General features: G+C 39.4%; 1 protein-coding gene across 6 annotated transcripts in view; it reads right to left on the bottom strand.

Moving 5' to 3' along the window:
- Positions 1-569: 569 nt before the first annotated feature.
- LOC130361886 (solute carrier family 12 member 9-like) overlaps positions 570-19,871 on the bottom strand; it is a 338,026-nt gene continuing 318,724 nt past the window's right edge. For all 6 annotated transcript variants that reach the window (XM_056565518.1, XM_056565522.1, XM_056565523.1 and 3 more), the window contains exons 11-13: positions 11,425-11,599; positions 4,227-4,373; positions 570-2,275 (exon numbers count right to left, since the gene is read on the bottom strand). In XM_056565518.1, coding sequence (XP_056421493.1) covers positions 1,455-2,275; positions 4,227-4,373; positions 11,425-11,599 — 1,143 coding nt within the window. In that variant the 3' untranslated portion in view covers positions 570-1,454. The remainder of the gene's footprint in view (positions 2,276-4,226; positions 4,374-11,424; positions 11,600-19,871) is intronic.

The following is a 19,871-nucleotide window of genomic DNA, read 5'->3' as shown; positions in this document are numbered from 1 at the left end:
AGACCATTTTTTCAGCTATTTATGGCTCAAAATACAGTGTGTGTTCATAGTCTAAGAGAGCTTAAAGGGGTATGCCGGTGAAAACCTTTTTTCTTTTAAATCAACTGGTGGCAGAAAGTTAAACAGATTTGTAAATTACTTCCATTAAAAAATCTTAATCTATCCTGTACTTATTAGCTGCTGAATACTACAGAGGGAATTCTTTTCTTTTTGGAATTCTCTCTGATGACATCACAGTGCTCTTTGCTGACGTCATTATAATAATAATAACTCTTTATTTATTGTTGTCCTTTGTGGGATTTAAACCCAAGGCCCCAGCTCTGCAAGGCAGCAGTGCTAACCACTGAGCCACCATGCTGCCCTTAGCATACATCTGCTCTGCACGGTTGCTAAAATGGACAGAGATGTCAGCAGAGAGCACTGTGCTCGTGATGTCATCAGTGTTCCAAAAAGAAAGGAATTTCCTCTGTAGCATTCAGCAGCTATTAAGTACTGGAAGGATTAAGATTTGTTAATAGAAGTAATTTACAAATATGTTTAACTTTCTGCCATCAGTTGATTTAAAAGAAAAAAGGTTTTCACCGGAGTACCCCTTTAATGGAAAGCCTTGAATGAGAATGTAATGTCCCCGATAAAGAGGCAGTGACACCCTCATAATCAGAAAAAGAAGGGCCAATTCCAGGTATTATCCACACTAGCATCACATACCAAGGTTTAGGGAATTTTTTTTATAGACACATTAGACCTTTTAGTTCCTTAGAAAATAAGTGAATAATGATATTGAAAACTTTTGGGATATGTTTTGTGTTTTCATTATCTATATCCACTATTAATATCTTTCTTTACTGAACAACATATGTTGGATTCCGGTGGAATTGTCCTCTGACAATGACTGGCAATATTTTAATAGCAAGCCTTTTTTACTGAAGCAGACTGTATGTATTGTTATATTCTTCTTAATAGCATTCACCATGACTTCCCATGAACACAGTGATACATGGGCTCAAGTAAGTTATCTTCGTTAAGTTAGGCATTTCTGCATAAATCAATACCTAAGCATAACTAATCTCTTTGTCTTTATCAGTCCATACCGGTACAACAGTGATTCCTGATGTGCAGTGCACACACCCACTAGTAGCAGATTCAAACACTTAGCTACCATGAACACTCTGCAAAAGGTGCATAGTGCATTTTAAAAATATTTGTTTTTCTAATCATACTGATACTTTTAATGTACCAATAGCCTTTATATCTGGCAAAAATGCTAAGACCCAATTTTAGTTACATCGATTTTCAAAGCAAATAGTTGCAGAATAAAAATAAAAGAGAGATCTCACTCATACCAGTGAGCATAAGTTAGACTGTCAATGTGTGGTTCCCTGAATTGTATTCTTGTATGTAAATGCCCCCTTTTTAAGAGCATGGACCAGGTCCAGGTCACAATTATGTATATCTTAGAGCTCAGTACTTGTAACAGGAGTGATCCCATGGATGAGCAATGTTGGTCCCAAATTCCTGCTTATCATCTCCACCTGGTGCAGGAACTTGTTGTAGACAGATGTGTCTGCAGGAGGACGAGGCAGATACAAGAATCTGACAGCTGGGGGTAAGTGGGGATTTTGCCCAAGAATCATTTGATTGACAGCTTCCAAATAGTCACTTGATATCCTTATTGAGTTGTTTGGGAAGTTCAGGTAAGATTCTCCCATAGTTCCTGAATTTTCTCCTACCTGCTTATGCCAGTGAAGAGCAACTACTGGGTCCCAGACAACTGTATGGATGAAGGCCTTGATGCGGAGGTCTTTTAGTAGCTGCTTCAGTTTAATTTCCTGGCCATGCAGACCGCTTTCACTCTCTACACACAGATACAAACGCAACTTGGCTTTTTTCCAAGATCTTACCATGTTCAGTACACAAGCCATTTGAAGGAGGAATAAACTGCAGGTGTTCACATAGGTAGCGCTATCTGGTCGCAGTAGGTTTAACGGCCACACATCTATATACGTCTCTTTACCCTTCACACTGCAGACTAGAGTTCTATCAAACTCTGAGAAGTATCTTGCTAGCACAACATTTTTGGACATCTTTATAGAATCTGATATAATGGCAACATATTCCCATGCAGAAAAGTTTTCAGTGGACTTTTTCCTTCCAGTGGAGGTATACATTAAGGGAGATGATCTACTGTGGTCCACTTCAAGTTCATTTCGTAGAAGTTCATCTGGGGAAGAGCGGGTGTAAAATCCCATGATAACAGTGTTTGGTCTCATTCCGCCTGCAAAACAAAAACAAAAAAAAGGACATAGATCCTGATCAATCAATATGTTACAACTTGAATGGGAGTGTTTTAAAGTGCTTACATTTTATGCAGTCAGTGTATTCTGATTATTCTGAATAGAGACATGTTTGTAATATATTAGTAAGGAAATGAATATTCAGTGATACAGATTAAGTAGACACTTTACAGAAGTGTTTCCTTTGGTAGATATCTCCTTTGTTCATATACTGTTAATTGTTAAGTTTGTGATGTGATAATATCTAAATAATTGCTGTGTTAATTGGAAAACACCAAGCAAAAATGACAGCACAAAGCGGCATAAACATAAAGTAAAGGATTACATGCTCATGCCAAGGAAGTACTTCACTGTAAAGCACTGCAATAAAAACAATAAAAGTGCTGCCTATATACAGATTAACTTAACAAGTGCAATGTGTTTTGTTTTTTCCCCATGGTATTCAGAAGTTAAAATAAATGTAAATTAGATCATTTTGGGCTTCCACACCTTAAATATAAATAAATTAAAAAGTATATCCATTGTGGTTTTGCTTCACTGACTTCAACAGGAAAAACTTAGACAATGAAAACTGTATGGTCTTATATTCAGTAACAGAATGTAGTTTTCCAGTCACAGATTTTTTAACTTACTGAACATAAACATGTCCCCCATTGTCTATGAACAACCCTCTCCCCTTATAACTGTTTCTTTAACAACACAATTAAGTTTGCAGATAAACTGACATCCTTAGGCTATGTATACACAGTGAAAAATCAACAGCAAAATACAGAAATAAAATAATAATAATAAAATACAGGCTTAAATAGGAATTAAATACAGGCTTAGATGAGAATAAAATACAGGAGTATTTTTCATCAAATAATGTGCACTAAAATAAAAGTCTATGGAAAATTAGCAATTAGTGTACACACTTAAGAAGCAGCTAAAATTTCAGGGTTGAAATTTCATGGTTGAATGTTAAATGCCGGTAATTCTTGGGGTCTAGGGGACCCATCTGCAGCTCTCCGATGCAATCACGGGCTGCAGATGGGTTGCCAGGGAAGAACGGGGACTTACCTGTCCCGATGCTCTGTGGAGCAGTGATTTCTTAAGGCTGCCTTTGGCAGCCCTTAACAATCGAGCGCCGAAAACATAGATCAATGTAATGCAATAGTATTACATTGATCTATGTAAGACATCTAATGATGACTTATGATAGGCAAACATGTGTAAAAAAAAGTTTAAAAACTGTTTTTATAAATACCAAAAAAATCCTCCCCTAATAAAAGTTCAAATCACACCCCTTTTCCCATTGTTTAGATAAAACACTGTAAAAAAAAAAGATAATAAACTTATTTGGTATTACCGCATTTGTAATTGTCCAAACCATTAAAGTATGTTTCTGATGCTTCATGGTAAAATGCGTAAAAGCAAAAAAATTCCGACCACCAAAATTGTTGATTTTTGGTCACATCACATTCCAGAATAAACATAATAATAAGTGAACAAAAAGTCATATATACACAAAAGTGGTACCGTTACTACTCAAACTACAGATCATGGTGCAAAAAAAGAAACCATAACATAGCTCAGTAGTTGAAAAATAAAAAAGTTACAGGAGTCAAAACATGGCATTAATCAAACTTTTTTTTTTCTTCAAGTCTTAATTTTTTTACCTTAAAACAAAAATTGTACCTTGTACTGATCCATAGAATAAAGATATCATTTCAGATTTACCATACTGTAAACCCTGGCTCCGTAATACGCTATATGATAAAATAAAGTGCGCCAATGAAAAGTACAACCTGTCCCACAAATAAGAAGTCCTAACACAACTTTGTCAATGGTAAAATAAAATAGTTATGGATCTTAGAATGTGAGGAGCAAAAAAAGTGAGCAAAACAAAAAAAAATTGCTGGTTAATGAAGGGGTTAACAATGGAGAACCTACCTAATCCAGAAATGAAGAGCAATTGCTGAGCTCCATATCTCACAGAATCTGACAATGTCAAGTTGACAAACGCCTTGATGTTGAGCTCATCTACTAGCTGTAACCAGAAATCCGATTGAGCCTGAAGCGGGTCAGAAGGCAGCACATCTGCAAATAAGACAAAAACTGCTTAAAAATAATCTACAGAAAAATCACCATACACATGACTAGAAAATAACAATGGGGGATTTTATCATTGTATGCAGACTAAATTTTTGCTCTATATTTATCTCTAAATTTGTCGCAGTTTCTATTGTGCGTCTTTTTTGCAATTCTTCAAGTAGACGATTTTCTCATGATTGTGTTAGGTATGTCAGAATCAAGATGGTTTTTCTGCAGTGGCTATAAATTTATCATAAGCGACTTTTGGTTAAAGTCCCTCAAATTGTCTCAAATCTACACCAGCCCAGACCTGCCCTATAAAACTGGCTGTGAACAGCATAAATAAAAAGTTTCACAAATTGTCGCAACAGGTTGAAAAGTTGCAGAGGAAGAATCAAATAAAGTGGTGTCCTGAACTGTAATATGAAAAAAAATGTGTACTGTTTAATAAAACTGGTGCAGGAACACATTACCACCACACAAATTAATGGTGTAGAAAAAGCATTCACCTACACCACCCTTGATGAATAAAACCTTTATAATTGTTGTAGAATTTCTTGGTTATGAAGAAATAATTCTATGCATATTCTGCTTTGTGAGTATCTTGGGCACTTCTACATAAAAGAGCCCACTAAAGCCCACTGCCTGGAAGTATTCATAAAGTTGTCTACCCATCATAGACAAAAAATTACAGGCGCATCTCCAGCAACAATGAGTTTTCACAACTTTAGCATTGGAAGATCGAGAGTAATTCACCAGACACCAGGTATGAAATATTTACCCCTTTTCTGGCCTAGACAACCAGTAATCCTGACTTTAACCTCCTCTCTGTACAAGATTATTAGGAATGCTAATAATATCCTTTTCACTACCTCCCATCGTGATTTTCCCATACATGATATAAATATTGGTACCCTGTCATAATGGGATGAAGACATATACCAGCACATGTGTAGAGTTAAAGGGGTACTCTGGTGGAAAACTTTTTTTTTTTTTAAATCAACTGGTGCCAGAAAGTTATCCAGATTTGTAAATTAAAAAAAATATTTGTATCACTAGCGCGGGAGGGATTTAATTCTGGCAGACACTCAGTCGCTGAAGGGGTCCTGGCGGGTCCCCCCAAAGGTACAAATGAGTAATAATAATAAATATTTGCGAATCGGCGCACAGAAAAAAATATAAATAAGGGTGGTATTTGACACTTACTGAGCAAGAAGGGGCCAGTTGTTTCCTGAATATCAGGGTTGATAGGGAGAGATTCAATGTTGACATGAAATTCCACTAAAAGTAGTAGATATAAGTTATAAATAAATAAGCATATATTCAAAAACCTCTGTTAATACAGGTGGTGGATCAGAAGTTCATTATGTATAACTTGATAGCACTTACTGAAAAATATATATTACAGATGTCCTGAAGTAATGTCCAGTAATACACTTAACGAGAGCTTTTGTGTTCACAAAATATACCAGGCACTGAGAATGACAGAAGCATGAACGTGAATACACTGTATCTGATATATGTAACAAGTGACTGCTTTCCCGTTACTTCAGTGTCTGAATGATCCTTCATTCAATTACATGTAGTGAATACAAGCTGTTTAACAATGTAGTTGCTGAAGGTAAAGTATTTGATCATAGTACAATACCTCCGCGCTCCTTGCGTTGGTGTAGCGGTCCACGGCTTCCTCACACGTCACGTGCCGACTAATGTGTTTCCACGCTCGGTGTCAGGTCGGTATCCGCGTGATGCAGGAGACTAATGGCGGAGGTTGCAATGCCGGCTGACATATCCAGAGGTTGCGGTGAAGGCTGTAGTGTCCGGGGGTGACAGCGGCTGCACGCGCCGGGAGGATCGCTCCGGTCAGAAAGCGTCTCACTGACGTGGCACACGCTGAGCAGTAGAATAAATTGCAGTAATGTCTGGGCACTGTTCAGTGATGTCACTTAGTGTCATAGGGCATGGGGATTAGATCCTATGCATTTCAGATAGTACACTAACCTTCCTCAGGGATGGGTGGTACTCCAGGTACCTGCTACTTATATCCTCTGCTCCTTACTGATCCGGCATGTACAAACTTCCAATATTCCGCCACTATTGTAATATTGATTCAACACTTATTTGCCCAAACGCATAGCCTATTGTATGCAGAATTGTATACTCCTATTCTTTTTATATGTAGCTATGAGGCTCTCTTCATTTGGAATCCAAAAAATAGGATTTACATGTTACTAAACGCAGTGGTAGGAATAGGATACCACAAAAAACGCATATAAAACGCAGGTTAGACAAAATACTGTCTGAATAGTGGTCAAAACTAGAAAATTTACAAAATTGTACTAAAGGCACTACTTTTCCCACATAAGTTGGACTCAAAGCACTGTTTTTCACACAGATTAAAAAAATACTGTTAAAACAGAGATAGAGTCCAGAAAACTTTTAGTGGCATATTAGGTTCACTATTCTTTGCAGTAACAATTCCTTGTTATGTTATATTATTTATCATTTATTATCTATATTTTTTATATATCCTATATGCTTCTATAAAAACGCAAAAAGCTCCAAGTCTGTGTTCAGGCCAAATGGCGTCATGGAGTTCAGGTTGAAAATGCAACGGGTCTCAGCCCTGGACATGTTAGCCAAATGGTCCCCTCCCCTCCAATGTCTTTTAATCACTTCTAAACCGAAAAAGTTGGAGTTCCTGAAGGAGGCATCGTGTTTTTCCATATAATGTTTTGACAATGGATGTCCCAAGTATCTCCTTTCAATGTTATAAATATGTTCCCCTATCCTGGTGGATAGGAGACGTTTGGTCCTGCCCACATAAGTTTTACCACATGGACACTGAATGACGTAGATTATGTTTTTTGATTTGCAATTAATATGTGTCTTAATTTTCTGTTTAAAATTGCCATCCCAGCTCTCCACTGTCAGTTGGGGAGTAGTTTTTCCCATCTTTTTACAGCATTTACACGAACGACAGTGGTAGAATCCTGGTGGTTGTAAAAATATCTGGTGATCTTCTTTATTCAGATTTTTCACTGTGGGTGCTACCTTGTTCCCAATATTTGCTGTCTTCCTAAAAATGAACGTTGGTTCCTTTTCAATCAATTGTCCCACAGTTCGGTCTCCCTTCAGGATGTCCCAGTGTTTACGTACTATTTTTCTAAAAATATTACTTTGGTTATTATATATAGTAATAATGGGAACTTTAATAGTTGCGTCATTCTTGTCTCCTATTCCTTTTGGTTTTTTGGTAAGTAACTCTCTCCGTTCTACTTTTCTCACTTCTTCTGCAATAATCTCCAAGCTTTCTTTATCATAACCTTTTTTTGTGAATTTGTTCTGTAGGTCTGTAGCTTCCTTATCATACTCCTCTATTTCCGTGCAGTTTCTCCTAAGGCGAATAAATTGACTGCGTGGAATGTTTTTCAGCCAGATTGGTAAATGGCAACTGTTAAGATTAATGTAACTGTTACTGTCTGTAGCTTTTCTATAAGTTTTGGTTACTAACTTATTATCTATAGTAAGATCTAAAAAGTTAATTTCTGTAAAACTAATAGTAGGGGTAAAAACAAGATACAAATCGTTTTTATTTAAATTAGTTAAAAATTCCTTTAATAATTCTTCAGACCCCTTCCAGATAAAAATAATATCATCTATAAAACGCCGCCATAGGACCAGCTTCGACGCCGGGCCGATGCCTGGGAGGATAGTGGCCTCCTCCCAGCATCCCATATAGAGGTTAGAATGGCCCGGCGCAAATCTGGTCCCCATGGCGGGACAATTGATTGAAAAGGAACCAACGTTCATTTTTAGGAAGACAGCAAATATTGGGAACAAGGTAGCACCCACAGTGAAAAATCTGAATAAAGAAGATCACCAGATATTTTTACAACCACCAGGATTCTACCACTGTTGTTCGTGTAAATGCTGTAAAAAGATGGGAAAAACTACTCCCCAACTGACAGTGGAGAGCTGGGATGGCAATTTTAAACAGAAAATTAAGACACATATTAATTGCAAATCAAAAAACGTAATCTACGTCATTCAGTGTCCATGTGGTAAAACTTATGTGGGCAGGACCAAATGTCTCCTATCCACCAGCATAGGGGAACATATTTATAATATTGAAAGGAGATACTTGGGACATCCATTGCCAAAACATTATATGGAAAAACACGATGCCTCCTTTAGGAACTCCAACTTTTTCGGTTTAGAAGTGATTAAAAGACATTGAAGGGGACCATTTGGCTAACATGTCCAGGGCTGAGACCCGTTGGATTTTCAACCTGAACTCCATGACACCATTTGGCCTGAACACAGACTTGGAGCTTTTTGCGTTTTTATAGAAGCATATAGGATATATAAAAAATATAGATAATAAATGATAAATAATATAACATAACAAGGAATTGTTACTGCAAAGAATAGTGAACCTAATATGCCACCAAAAGTTTTCTGGACTCTATATCTGTTTTAACAGTATTTTATTTAACCTGTGTGAAAAGTAGTGCCTTTAGTACAATTTTGTAAGTTTTCTAGTTTTGACCACTATTCAGACAGTATTTTGTCTAACCTGCGTTTTATATGCGTTTTTTGTGGTATCCTATTCCTACCACTGCGTTTAGTAACATGTAAATCCTATTTTTTGGATTCCGAATGAAGAAAGCCTCTATGCTACATATAAATAGACTAGGAGTATACAATTCTGCATACAATAGGCTATGCGTTTGGGCAAATAAGTGTTGAATCAAAATTACAATAGTGGCAGAATATTGGAAGTTTGTACATGCCGGAACAGTAAGGAACAGAGGATATAAGTAGCAGGTACCTGGGGTACCACCCATCCCTGAGGAAGGATAGCGTACTATCCGAAATGCATAGGATCTAATCCCCATGCCCTATGACACTAACGTCACTGAACAGTGCCCAGGCATTACTGCAATTTATTCTATTGTTCAGCGTGCGCCACGCCGGTGAGGCGCTTTTCGGCCGGAGCAATCCTCCCGGCGCGTGCAGCCGCTGTCACCCCCGGACACTACAGCCTTCCCTGCACCTCCGCCGCTAGTCTCCTGCATCACGCGGATACCGACCTGACACCGAGCGTGGAAACACATTAGTCGGCACGTGACGTGTGAGGAAGCCGTGGACCGCTACACCAACGCAAGGAGCGCGGAGGTATTGTACTATGATCAAATACTTTACCTTCAGCAACTACATTGTTAAACAGCTTGTATTCACTACATGTAATTGAATGAAGGATCATTCAGACACTGAAGTAACGGGAAAGCAGTCACTTGTTACATATATCAGATACAGTGTATTCACGTTCATGCTTCTGTCATTCTCAGTGCCTGGTATATTTTGTGAACACAAAAGCTCTCGTTAAGTGTATTACTGGACATTACTTCAGGACATCTGTAATATATATTTTTCAGTAAGTGCTATCAAGTTATACATAATGAACTTCTGATCCACCACCTGTATTAACAGAGGTTTTTGAATATATGCTTATTTATTTATAACTTATATCTACTACTTTTAGTGGAATTTCATGTCAACATTGAATCTCTCCCTATCAACCCTGATATTCAGGAAACAACTGGCCACCCTTCGAATACCACCCTTATTTATATTTTTTTCGGTGCGCCGATTTGCAAATATTTATTATTATTACTCATTTGTACCTTTGGGGGGACCCGCCAGGACCCCTTCAGCGACTGAGTGGCTGCCAGAATTAAATCCCTCCAGTGCTAGTGATACAAATATTTTTTTAAATTCACAAATCTGTTTAACTTCCTGGCACCAGTTGATTAAAAAAATAAAAATAATAAAGTTTTCCATTAGAGTACCCCTTTAACTCTACATATCTTTATCCATGGAGAAACACATTATTACAAGAATAACCTCTGTCCCCACAGTATTATCAGTTCATTGATTGAGGTCCTGGAAATGCTACCTTTTGAATAGGAGATATATAATTTGTTCTCTTAAAGTGCCAACTCCGCTTAATGATAAGCTGAATGTGATTGCGAAATGAAAAGCACTTTATGTAATACAAATCCACCCTTTTAATGTTCTTTTTGTATAACACAGCTTATTAACCTTAGATCTGAGAGTCTACCTTACAAGGTTGTTATAGCAACTTAGGAGAAGTGAAGTGTCTTTTATTTATATAAAAATTATTAGAGTAAATTCACACAGGGCAGAATTGCTGCAGATTTGCAGCATATCAATTTCTTTTGAGTTTTGGTTGCACATTTGTTGCAGATTTTCCCCTTTGACATTATTGGGGGAGTAAAAATCCTCAATAAAATGTTAATGATCATCTTGTAGATTACATTTCACCCTTCAGTCTCTATTTACTTGGCTCCAATGATGAACTGGCAGCAAGCACATGTGACCTACACATCATGGAGCAGAGTGAACAGCGACCAACTTTGGATTGGAAAAGTGTTGGCACAGTGACTGGCAAGACATTGATAAGGTGAGTTATTTTGCATTTTTGAATTTTAAGCAATAAACTATCTGAATCTGCAGTTGCAAATCTGCACAGTCTTATGTTGTGTGTGGACTTACCCTTAAATTTCAACCTAAATAGTAAGTAGTAAACAAATACCCTGTGTCAGGGGATGGCAAACGTTTAGCATTATTTAATCTGTAGGCAAAATCCACAGAATTCTGTTTTTAAGAAATAAATTATTCCATAAAATAAAACCAAAACTATTTTAAAGACTGAACATCTAGAAGGACACTATACCATTTGGTGGAAGAAAACAATATCAGCACAATGACCTTTTTAATGGGCATGAGACTTGGATGAGTAGACAAGCACCAACTGCTTGCACTACTACCCTGTGGTGTCAGACAGTCACCCGATGAAAAAAGGTTTGCTAACATGGTGGGTACAAATTGACATTTTATTCTTATTGACCAAGTACATGATATCAGCATAAGCATGTAAGTATGTATGCTCTCTGGCAAAATGAACACTGAATTATTCATTCGACAATACAGGAAATAAAGGTTAACCATTCTTTTTAGCTTCACTTACCTAATTCTTCCAAACTTACATGTCCCAGAACAAAAAGGCCACTTTTCTTTAGATCATTTGCAAAAGTGATGAGGTTTTTGTGGCTGTGTGGATTGGAAACTAGTAATAGAATCTGAGGACGCCAGAACTTGACATGATCCTTACGTACGTCCAGCATAAGCAAGTACTTTCTGACCTGCAGAATTTAGAAATCAGACATTCTTATGGTTATGTGTGTAATAAAGACAGTAGTTGGGAGTAGCCATATTGGTCCAGTGATGCGGATGCAAAATCATAGAATGTTGCAGAATCTTGTAATACCTTTTTTTATTGGACTAACAGTAATTTGTAGAGACAAGCTTTTGGGAGTTCTCCGTTTATCAAGTCAAAAGCATTTCTGATCTCATAAGCAGAAAACAGGTTACATCCCACATATGTGGAGGGGTTAAAAATTTTTTGTGCTTTTGTACAAAGTATTTAATAAATATAATATTCTAGTATAGAAAGACACGGTATCCAGCACTTACCGCAAGGCTTCAGCCTGACAACGTTGCTTCCAATCCTTCTACGGACCCGGTTCCAGACTCGCTGCAGGGCGCTCAAAGCACCCTGCAGCGAGTCTGGACCTGGGTCCGTAGAAGGATTGGAAGCGGAGTCATCAGGCTGAAGCCTTGCGGTGAGTGTGGGTTACCGTGTCTTTCTGGTTCCCAGCACCGCCGGAGCCACTGACTTAGGACCTTGGCCTCCCATAGTGACAGAAGTACATGGGCTCGAGTATCCTGTTTGCTTTAGAGCAGTACTGCCACTTTATTTCCTAGAGTGTTAAATAAATATAAGTAAGCGTGTTCAATACTTTTTCCCTGTGTCATTTCAAATTATTATACATAACTTAATTTACATTCTTATTTGTTTTAATTTCTTTGCATGTATCAATTACTTGGATTCTTACCAACGCATGGTAAAAAAAAAATGGTGACCTGTTCAATACTAATTTCACCCGCTGTAAAACTGATGGTTCTGCTATACATTACTTCCATTTGAACTCCATTGGACTCATTACTACATAGAATTTGTACAGATTTATAGTATGTTGGAGGACATCAGACAAATATTAGCAGAGGAGTTGTCATGTATAGCACTGTTTTTCTGTGCTGCCATTCACAGCTCCATATCGGTAAAAATGTTGCTGGCTCTATGAGACCATCCAGTGAGCTCAGTGGCACGGACATAATAGCTGTTTTCATAAGTGGCAGGTTCTATTGTACTTGATTATAGGTGCAGGCACTCAGAGGCAATGATGAGCTATTAATAAAGGTTGTGCTTTAGTCTTGCAGAGATGAATTAGTGGACAGAGTGAAGGAGGACAACTGGTCGTAAAAGGCTGCGATGGCATGTCTCAGTGATAGATGCAGTGCAAAATGTGACGATCACCTCAAAAATAGCAATGGCATTTTAATAAAAATTCTGCTAAAAGTTTCCAGAATTTCTGTCATTCATAGCTCGGCAGAGCCGTGATGTAATGACACCTGCTCATGCCGGATAATGTTCTTTAAGTATTTCTTTCCAGATTTCATCTCCCTGACTCTACCTTAGTGCATGTTAAGCATTCTGGCTGGTTTTAATTATCTGTCTAACAGGGTCAGAGTGTAAATAAATCCGATTAATTTATCACTAGGATGAAGGGAGCCTTATAAATAAGAGCTGCTCTCCCCATGTCTGTTGTAAATAAAAACTTCCTCAACTTCAGAGATAATTTAATTCCCTGATATTGGCCAGTCCGATCTCAAATATCAATCATTAGACTGTAATGTACTGCACTGGACAGATCTAATAAAAGGACAGGCTTCATTGGTGAAGTGTTTACTTCAATCACGAACATTTCTTACAGAAATATGCTGCAGCCTAGAACTGCTTAAACAGAAATTCCCTAACTCAATGTTATGGTCAGAATAGTTTCCTTAGATACAAGCAGCTACCTTGCCAGCTTACCTGGTCCAGCATCCTCATCATGTGTTATCCAGTCATCTAGCTCTACTTTTTGCAAGCCCCCACTTTCTAAGGTTAGAATTGGTGACAAAATGTTTACCTACTGGATAAACGGGGGTAGTGCAATGGTCAATAACCTATGTGTGGTTTTCCTATATATTGTGGCTTAGAATGCTACTCGTAAGCAAAATGGTCCCTTATGGGGCCAATGACTATTCTAATACATTTCCTGACCTGTTGCTGACACATCCTGTATCCTGATAATATTTTGATGTCTGCCCATTAGTCGCTTCTAGTAGTTTTGTGCTTTTTGCTTTGGGGTTGTCTCATCTCATTGCTTTGCTTTTCCGGTCACCTCCAGCCTATTTTGCAGCCACTAAAGTTAGTCAGAATAGCTAGGTAATTTGTGTAGCTTTCATTGACTTTAATGGGAGTTGGGCAAATGGTGTAGCCCCACAAGCTATGCTGTTTTAGTAACTTCAGGAGTGATGGAAACCGGGGCAGGCTGACACCACTCAGGGCCCCCGGACCAAATAAAGCAAGGGCCCCTAGTAAGACTCCACCCTGGCCCCACCTCTGCCCCGCCCCTATTCCCGCCCAGTATGTATATGAATATTTGCCACAGAAAGGAATAGGGGGTGCAGTGCGCTTGAGGCTATGGGGTACTTTGAGGGATGGTAATGCCAATCACCTTAACTACACCAAGTGCCTTAAAACACTGAACTCCTCCTTTTTTGTGCCAACTTGGGATCTCTGTCTGTGATACCCAGTCCAACTTGGCTCCTGCCTCTACTCACCTTAAAGGGATACTCCGGTGGAAAACTTTTTTTTAAGAAAGTTAAACAGATTTGTAAATTACTTCTATTAAAAATTCTTAATCCTTCCAGTACCTATTAGCTGCTGTATACTACAGAATAAATTCTCTTCTATTTGGGATTTCTTTTCTGTCACGACCACATTGCTCTCTGCTGACACCTCTGTTCATTTTGGGAAATGTTCAGAGCATATGTTTGCTATGGGGATTTTCTCCTGCTCTGGACAGTTCCTAAAATGGACAGATGTGTCAGCAGAGAGCACTGTGGTCTTGACGGAAAAGAAATCCCAAATAGAAAATAATTTGTTCTGTAGTATATAGCTGCTAATAAGTACTGGAAGGATTATAACATTTTAATAGAAATCATTTAGATATCGTGCACTCCCCGACCATTGTGTGTAGAAGTCCGGTAACGGGAAGCTGAATCACAGCATCAGCGCATGTAGAATGGCGCTCGGAGGCTACGCCAGCAGTTTTGCACGTACATGCCTGCTTCTTCCTGCCTCAAGTGCGTGAGGCCGGAAGAAGCACTCACTTACGTGCAAAACTGCCGGCATAGCCTCCAAGCGCCATTCTACCTGCGCTGATGCTGTGATCCAGCTTCCCGTTACCGGACTTCTACACACAATGGTTTCCACTGAGGGGTGAGTGCACATACGTGCTCTGTTGTTTGCTACTATTGATACTTCATACTTTGTGTACGTGCACCCCGCAGGAGACATAGAGTTGGTTTGCTGAGGCCGTGCTGACATCCAGGACAGGTGTAGTTTGCCTTTTGTGTGCTCTCCCCCCCCCCTTCCTATCTCACTGTTTGAATAATTTACATATCTGTTTAACTTTCTGGCACCAGTTGATTTAAAAAAAAAAAAGTTTTCCACCTGAGTACCTGCCTTTCACCGCTCACTACATGATGGCACAGTCAGATACTGTATATAACTCATATCTCTGACTGTGACATCATATAGTGAGTGGTGAAAGGCAGGTAGAAAATAGAAACAAGTCCATTTATAAGCCACACACTTTACCTTTTTTGCCTCTTGCTTGGGCGAGGCTGAGGCCTCTTAAATTTATTACAGAATTAGCACAGCAGCACAGAGGATTTCTGGCGAGAACTGTAGTGAGTCAGACTGTCTGCTGGGAAGCCTACTCCATCTTCTACCTGCCTTTCACCGCCCCCTACATGATGGCACAGTCAGAGATATAAGTTATATTTCACATACACAACTTATATGTCAGACTGTGCCATCATGTAGGGAACGGTGAAAGGCAGGTAGAAGATACATACAACTGTACGATTCATAAGCCACCTACCTGGCCAGGCTAGCCTGTTTTTGGGTCCATGCAGATGTCGACTGAGAAAGCCGGCAGAGAGATCAGGGCACTTTAGCAGGGCTTTGTGCACTGAGGACAAGCAGGGCTCTGTACACTGAGAGGGCTCCATACACTGACAACAAGCAGGGTTCTGTACACTGAGGACAAGCAGGGCTCTGCACACTGAGGACAAGCAGGGCTCTGGACACTGAGGACAAGCCGGGCTCTGTACACTGAGGACAATCAGGGCTCTGCACACTGAGGACAAGCAGGGTTCTGTACACTGAGGACAAGCAGGGCTCTGCACACTGAGGACAAGCAGGGCTCTGGACACTGAGGACAAGCAGGGCTCCTGGACACTGAGGACAAGCAGGGCTCCCGGAAACTGAGGACAAGCAGGGCTCCCGGACATTGAGGACAAGCTGGGCTCCCGGACACTGAGGACAAGCAGGGCTCTGTACACTGAGGACAAGCAGGGCTCTGTGCACTGAGGACAAGCAGGGCTCTGAACACCGAGGACATGCACGGCTCTGCACACTAAGGACAAGTAGGGCTCTGCACACTGAGGACAAGCAGGGCTCCCGGACACTGAGGACAAGAGGAGCTCTGGACACTGAGGACAAGAAGGGCTTCCGGACACTGAGGACAAGCAGGGCTCTGTACACTGAGGACAAGCAGGGCTCTATACACTGAGGACAAGCAGGGCTCCCTACACTAAGGACAAGCAGGGCTCCCAGACACTGAGGACATGCAGGGCTCCCTGACAATGAGGACAAGCAGGCCGGGTGCACTGGTCTTCAGCGGCAGCAGTAAACTCTGGCACTGCTGGATGTTAAGTTCACGTGACCTAAGCACCGCTGCCAGGCAGCCACTGCGGTTCTCTTACAGGGCTGCTGTGGCTGTCTGGGAGATGCGACACAGCAGCCAGTGACATTGTTCCCCGCCGGCTAAAACACAGACACAGCGGTCGCCGGGGCCCGGGTACCACGGGCTGTGGGTAATTAAATTTTTTTTTTATTATTTAATGTGACAGGCGGCGGACAGCGCGGGCCCTTTTCCCGGCCGGGCCTTCGGACGAGGGACGATTGGACCGGCTGGTCAGTCCGCTCCTGGATGGAAACAGTAATGCTTGCAGGGCTATGTTGATGGCGCAACTTCCAATAAAGTCAACGGGAGTTACGCAAATTGCTTAGCTTCCATGATTTGGCTACTTACGTCTTTTCTGACCAACTGTAGCAGCCACAAATAGGCTGGAATTGGCCAAAAAAGTGAAAAGATGAGAAGGGACAATCTATTTGATTTATGATCCTGTTCTTTACATTTGGTATTTTAGCCTTTCATATATACATTGTTGTGTTATTGAATTGGGAGTTTTCAGCAAAGATCATATCTCTTTGTGTGGGTTAGGGCATCCACAAATGAATAATCCCTTACACTCCTCGCCACATGATAGCCTGAATCCAATGGTAGCCCTGAGTCTACCCTTTGGTTTAAGAAAAAAAAAAACAGAACTAAGGTTAAAGTAAACTGGTGTTTGACCATCAGCACCAGCCCTAATTCAGCCCATCAGCTACCATGATTATACCCCCTAATGATCTAGGACACAGAAATGTAACTGTAGTAAAGGCAGAGGTTGTGGTTACAGTAGAACATGGAGCCTGAGAGGCCGCTCTCTGCCCCAAATGACGCGTAATAGTTTGGGGGCCTGTTACAGATTTAGCATTTTGGTCCAGAAGCTTCATTTAGTAATATTGGGCTCTGCCAATGCTAATCTAATGACTGTGGACAGCTTGGCAGATCATTTTAGTATTTATAAAGTCTCGCAATCAATGTTCCTTGTTATCACAGAAGTAGAACGTTGCTGAATTTCATGTGTTGGGACATATATAAGGTCAAAACATAGGGGGAGATTTATCAAAACCTGTGCAAAGGAAAAGTTTCCCAGTGTCCCATAGCAACCAATCAGATCGCTTCTTTCATTTTGCAGAGGCCTTGTTAAAAATAAAAGAAGCTAGCTGATTGGTTGCTATGGGCAACTGGGCAACTTTTCCTCTGGACAGGTTTTGATACATTTCCCTCATAGTGAGTATCACTGTGAGACCATTAAATAGAGCAAGTCAGATTGAATTTGTCTCACACTAAACCTAATTTGATGTGCCTCATTGAATAGCATGAAGTAATCATGATTTTATGGCTATGGGCCATATATGTATTGCAGATATGTTAGCATATTTATTGGAAAAAAAATTATGGCTATCTTCTGGGAATGTTTTATTAAGAGAAAAAAAGTGCCCAAAGCGACCATTCTACACATATGCAAAATTCATATCGTAATGTTAGACATGGTTTCAACACGAGACAGAAAGACAGCCACTGTATTCTCTATTTATATACACTAATTACTGTATTTCCTTAGGCCTAATCTGTGAACTAGCCAAGACATCTAGAGAAGATGTATCATCTTGCCTACTCCTGTCTTCTTAAAAAACAAGTCCGATCAGCAGTGAAATGCAAGAGTTTGTAAAGTAGCTGTAGAGTTTGCGGTACAATACAGTTAATAGTTCGTTTCATTTTTGTCATGACTACTTTTTCATACAGCTTATTCTTAACAAAAGAATCCATTTAAATTCAATGATGAATATTATTCAGTAATAACACGCTTTTACATCACATCTTCCCTGTTCAATGTTGTGCAGAGGAGGAAGAGTTAAGAAGGGCAGAGAAAGGGATGAAATTTGCAGTAAATGGACAGCTAACAGGGTATGTAAAGACAGCATTCTCCATGCTAAGTGTCAAAAGCTTTGTATTAAACAGAAAGCCAGCTATGAAAAAGATAAGTGAGCCCAGTAATAATATTACATTAGAGTGTAATGTGGCTGATTTCAATGCAGAGATTGAACAGGTGGTGGGCTTTGTGTCTGTACAATGAGACCCCACTATCATTAGCACAGAAAGACAAGATATTATTCCCGATGGGATTCTGCAGACACTGGTGGTGGGTACATCTAATAGCAAATTCTATTACTCAGCCAGGGCTGAATGCATAAGTTTATCTTGTATGTGTGTATATGGAGATAAAGCCTTAGATATACTCTCCTATCAATAACACAGGGGTTCACCCCCTCCCCTTGCCTTATTGAATTAGTCCGCATAGATTTTTTTTTCCTCCAATGATTTTTAATTTCTAAAATCAATAAAGTATTCATTTTCTACAGCATTTCATCTCCTCTTTCTCATCTCTTATATTTATTTTGTTATACTGAAATCAGAGTCCTCATAAATACTTTTACAGGTGTATCCTAGAATGGTAAACATTTATGATACCACATTTGTAATATATTGTAGTATTTATAATTGAGCCAGAACATGGTAATAAAAAAAGAAAATTAAGGCTAAGTGCAAATCTGTGTCCACGCTATTTGAACCGATTCTGTGAACGGAGCTCTAACGCATATGCAAACTTAGCCTAAGAAGAAAAAACTCGGGACCACCTTGATTCCTTTCTCAGGAAAAGGATGGTTTTGTAACATAGTGAATTAGTTTTATAAGTTACTATATTATCGAGAGATAAGAAATATTCTTAATGATGTTTTTTTTTTTTTTTTTACTAGTAGACTTACTTATGCAACTGTGTAATGAAATATTATAGAAAGAGAGGTACGGTAACCTTCCTCCAAGTAGGGGTTTACAGCATTTTCTAAATTAAATAAAACATATGACTACATTTTAGTGGTGACACCATAAGTTCAATGATTGATTTATTATTGGGCCTACTCTCTAGGGCAAAAGACTTTTTGGAAGCTTTTCACACACATTTGCTTTATCTGAGAAAATAATTGCACAAAAGTATTTTTTTTTTAACTAAGGCAGGAGATTTTTGAGGCATGAATATTACTCAACAATGTGGATCCTAAGCCCATAGTACCATCTGCCTTCTTTAAATGAAATAATTTTAAAAAACACCTCATTATAGAATAGAACTTATGCAAAATCTTACTTTTACAAAATATGGTCTATGGGGAAGATTTATCAAAACTTGTGCATAGGAAGAATGGCGCAGTTGCCCATAGCAACCAATCAGATCACTTCTTTCAATTTTAAAGAGGCCTGTGAAAAAGAAAAAGAAGCAATCTGATTGGTAGCTATGGGCAACTGCTCCACTTTTACTCTACACAGGTTTGGATAACTCTCCCTTTATTCCCACTATTGTTTTGTCAGTGCTTTTACTGCCACATATCAGGGAAAGCTGGCCACCAACTGGAACTTTGAGCTTTGCCTTTCCCAGTCTGACAATAAACAGGATAATGGGGGAGATTTATCAAAAAACTGTGCAGAGGAAAAGTTCCCAGTTGCCCAT

This window comes from Hyla sarda, chromosome 3 (genome assembly GCF_029499605.1).
Source record: "Hyla sarda isolate aHylSar1 chromosome 3, aHylSar1.hap1, whole genome shotgun sequence".
In the NCBI taxonomy this organism is placed as follows: domain Eukaryota; kingdom Metazoa; phylum Chordata; class Amphibia; order Anura; family Hylidae; genus Hyla; species Hyla sarda.
Note: the sequence above shows the minus strand (reverse complement) of the source record. Positions and strands in the feature narration are given on the sequence as shown.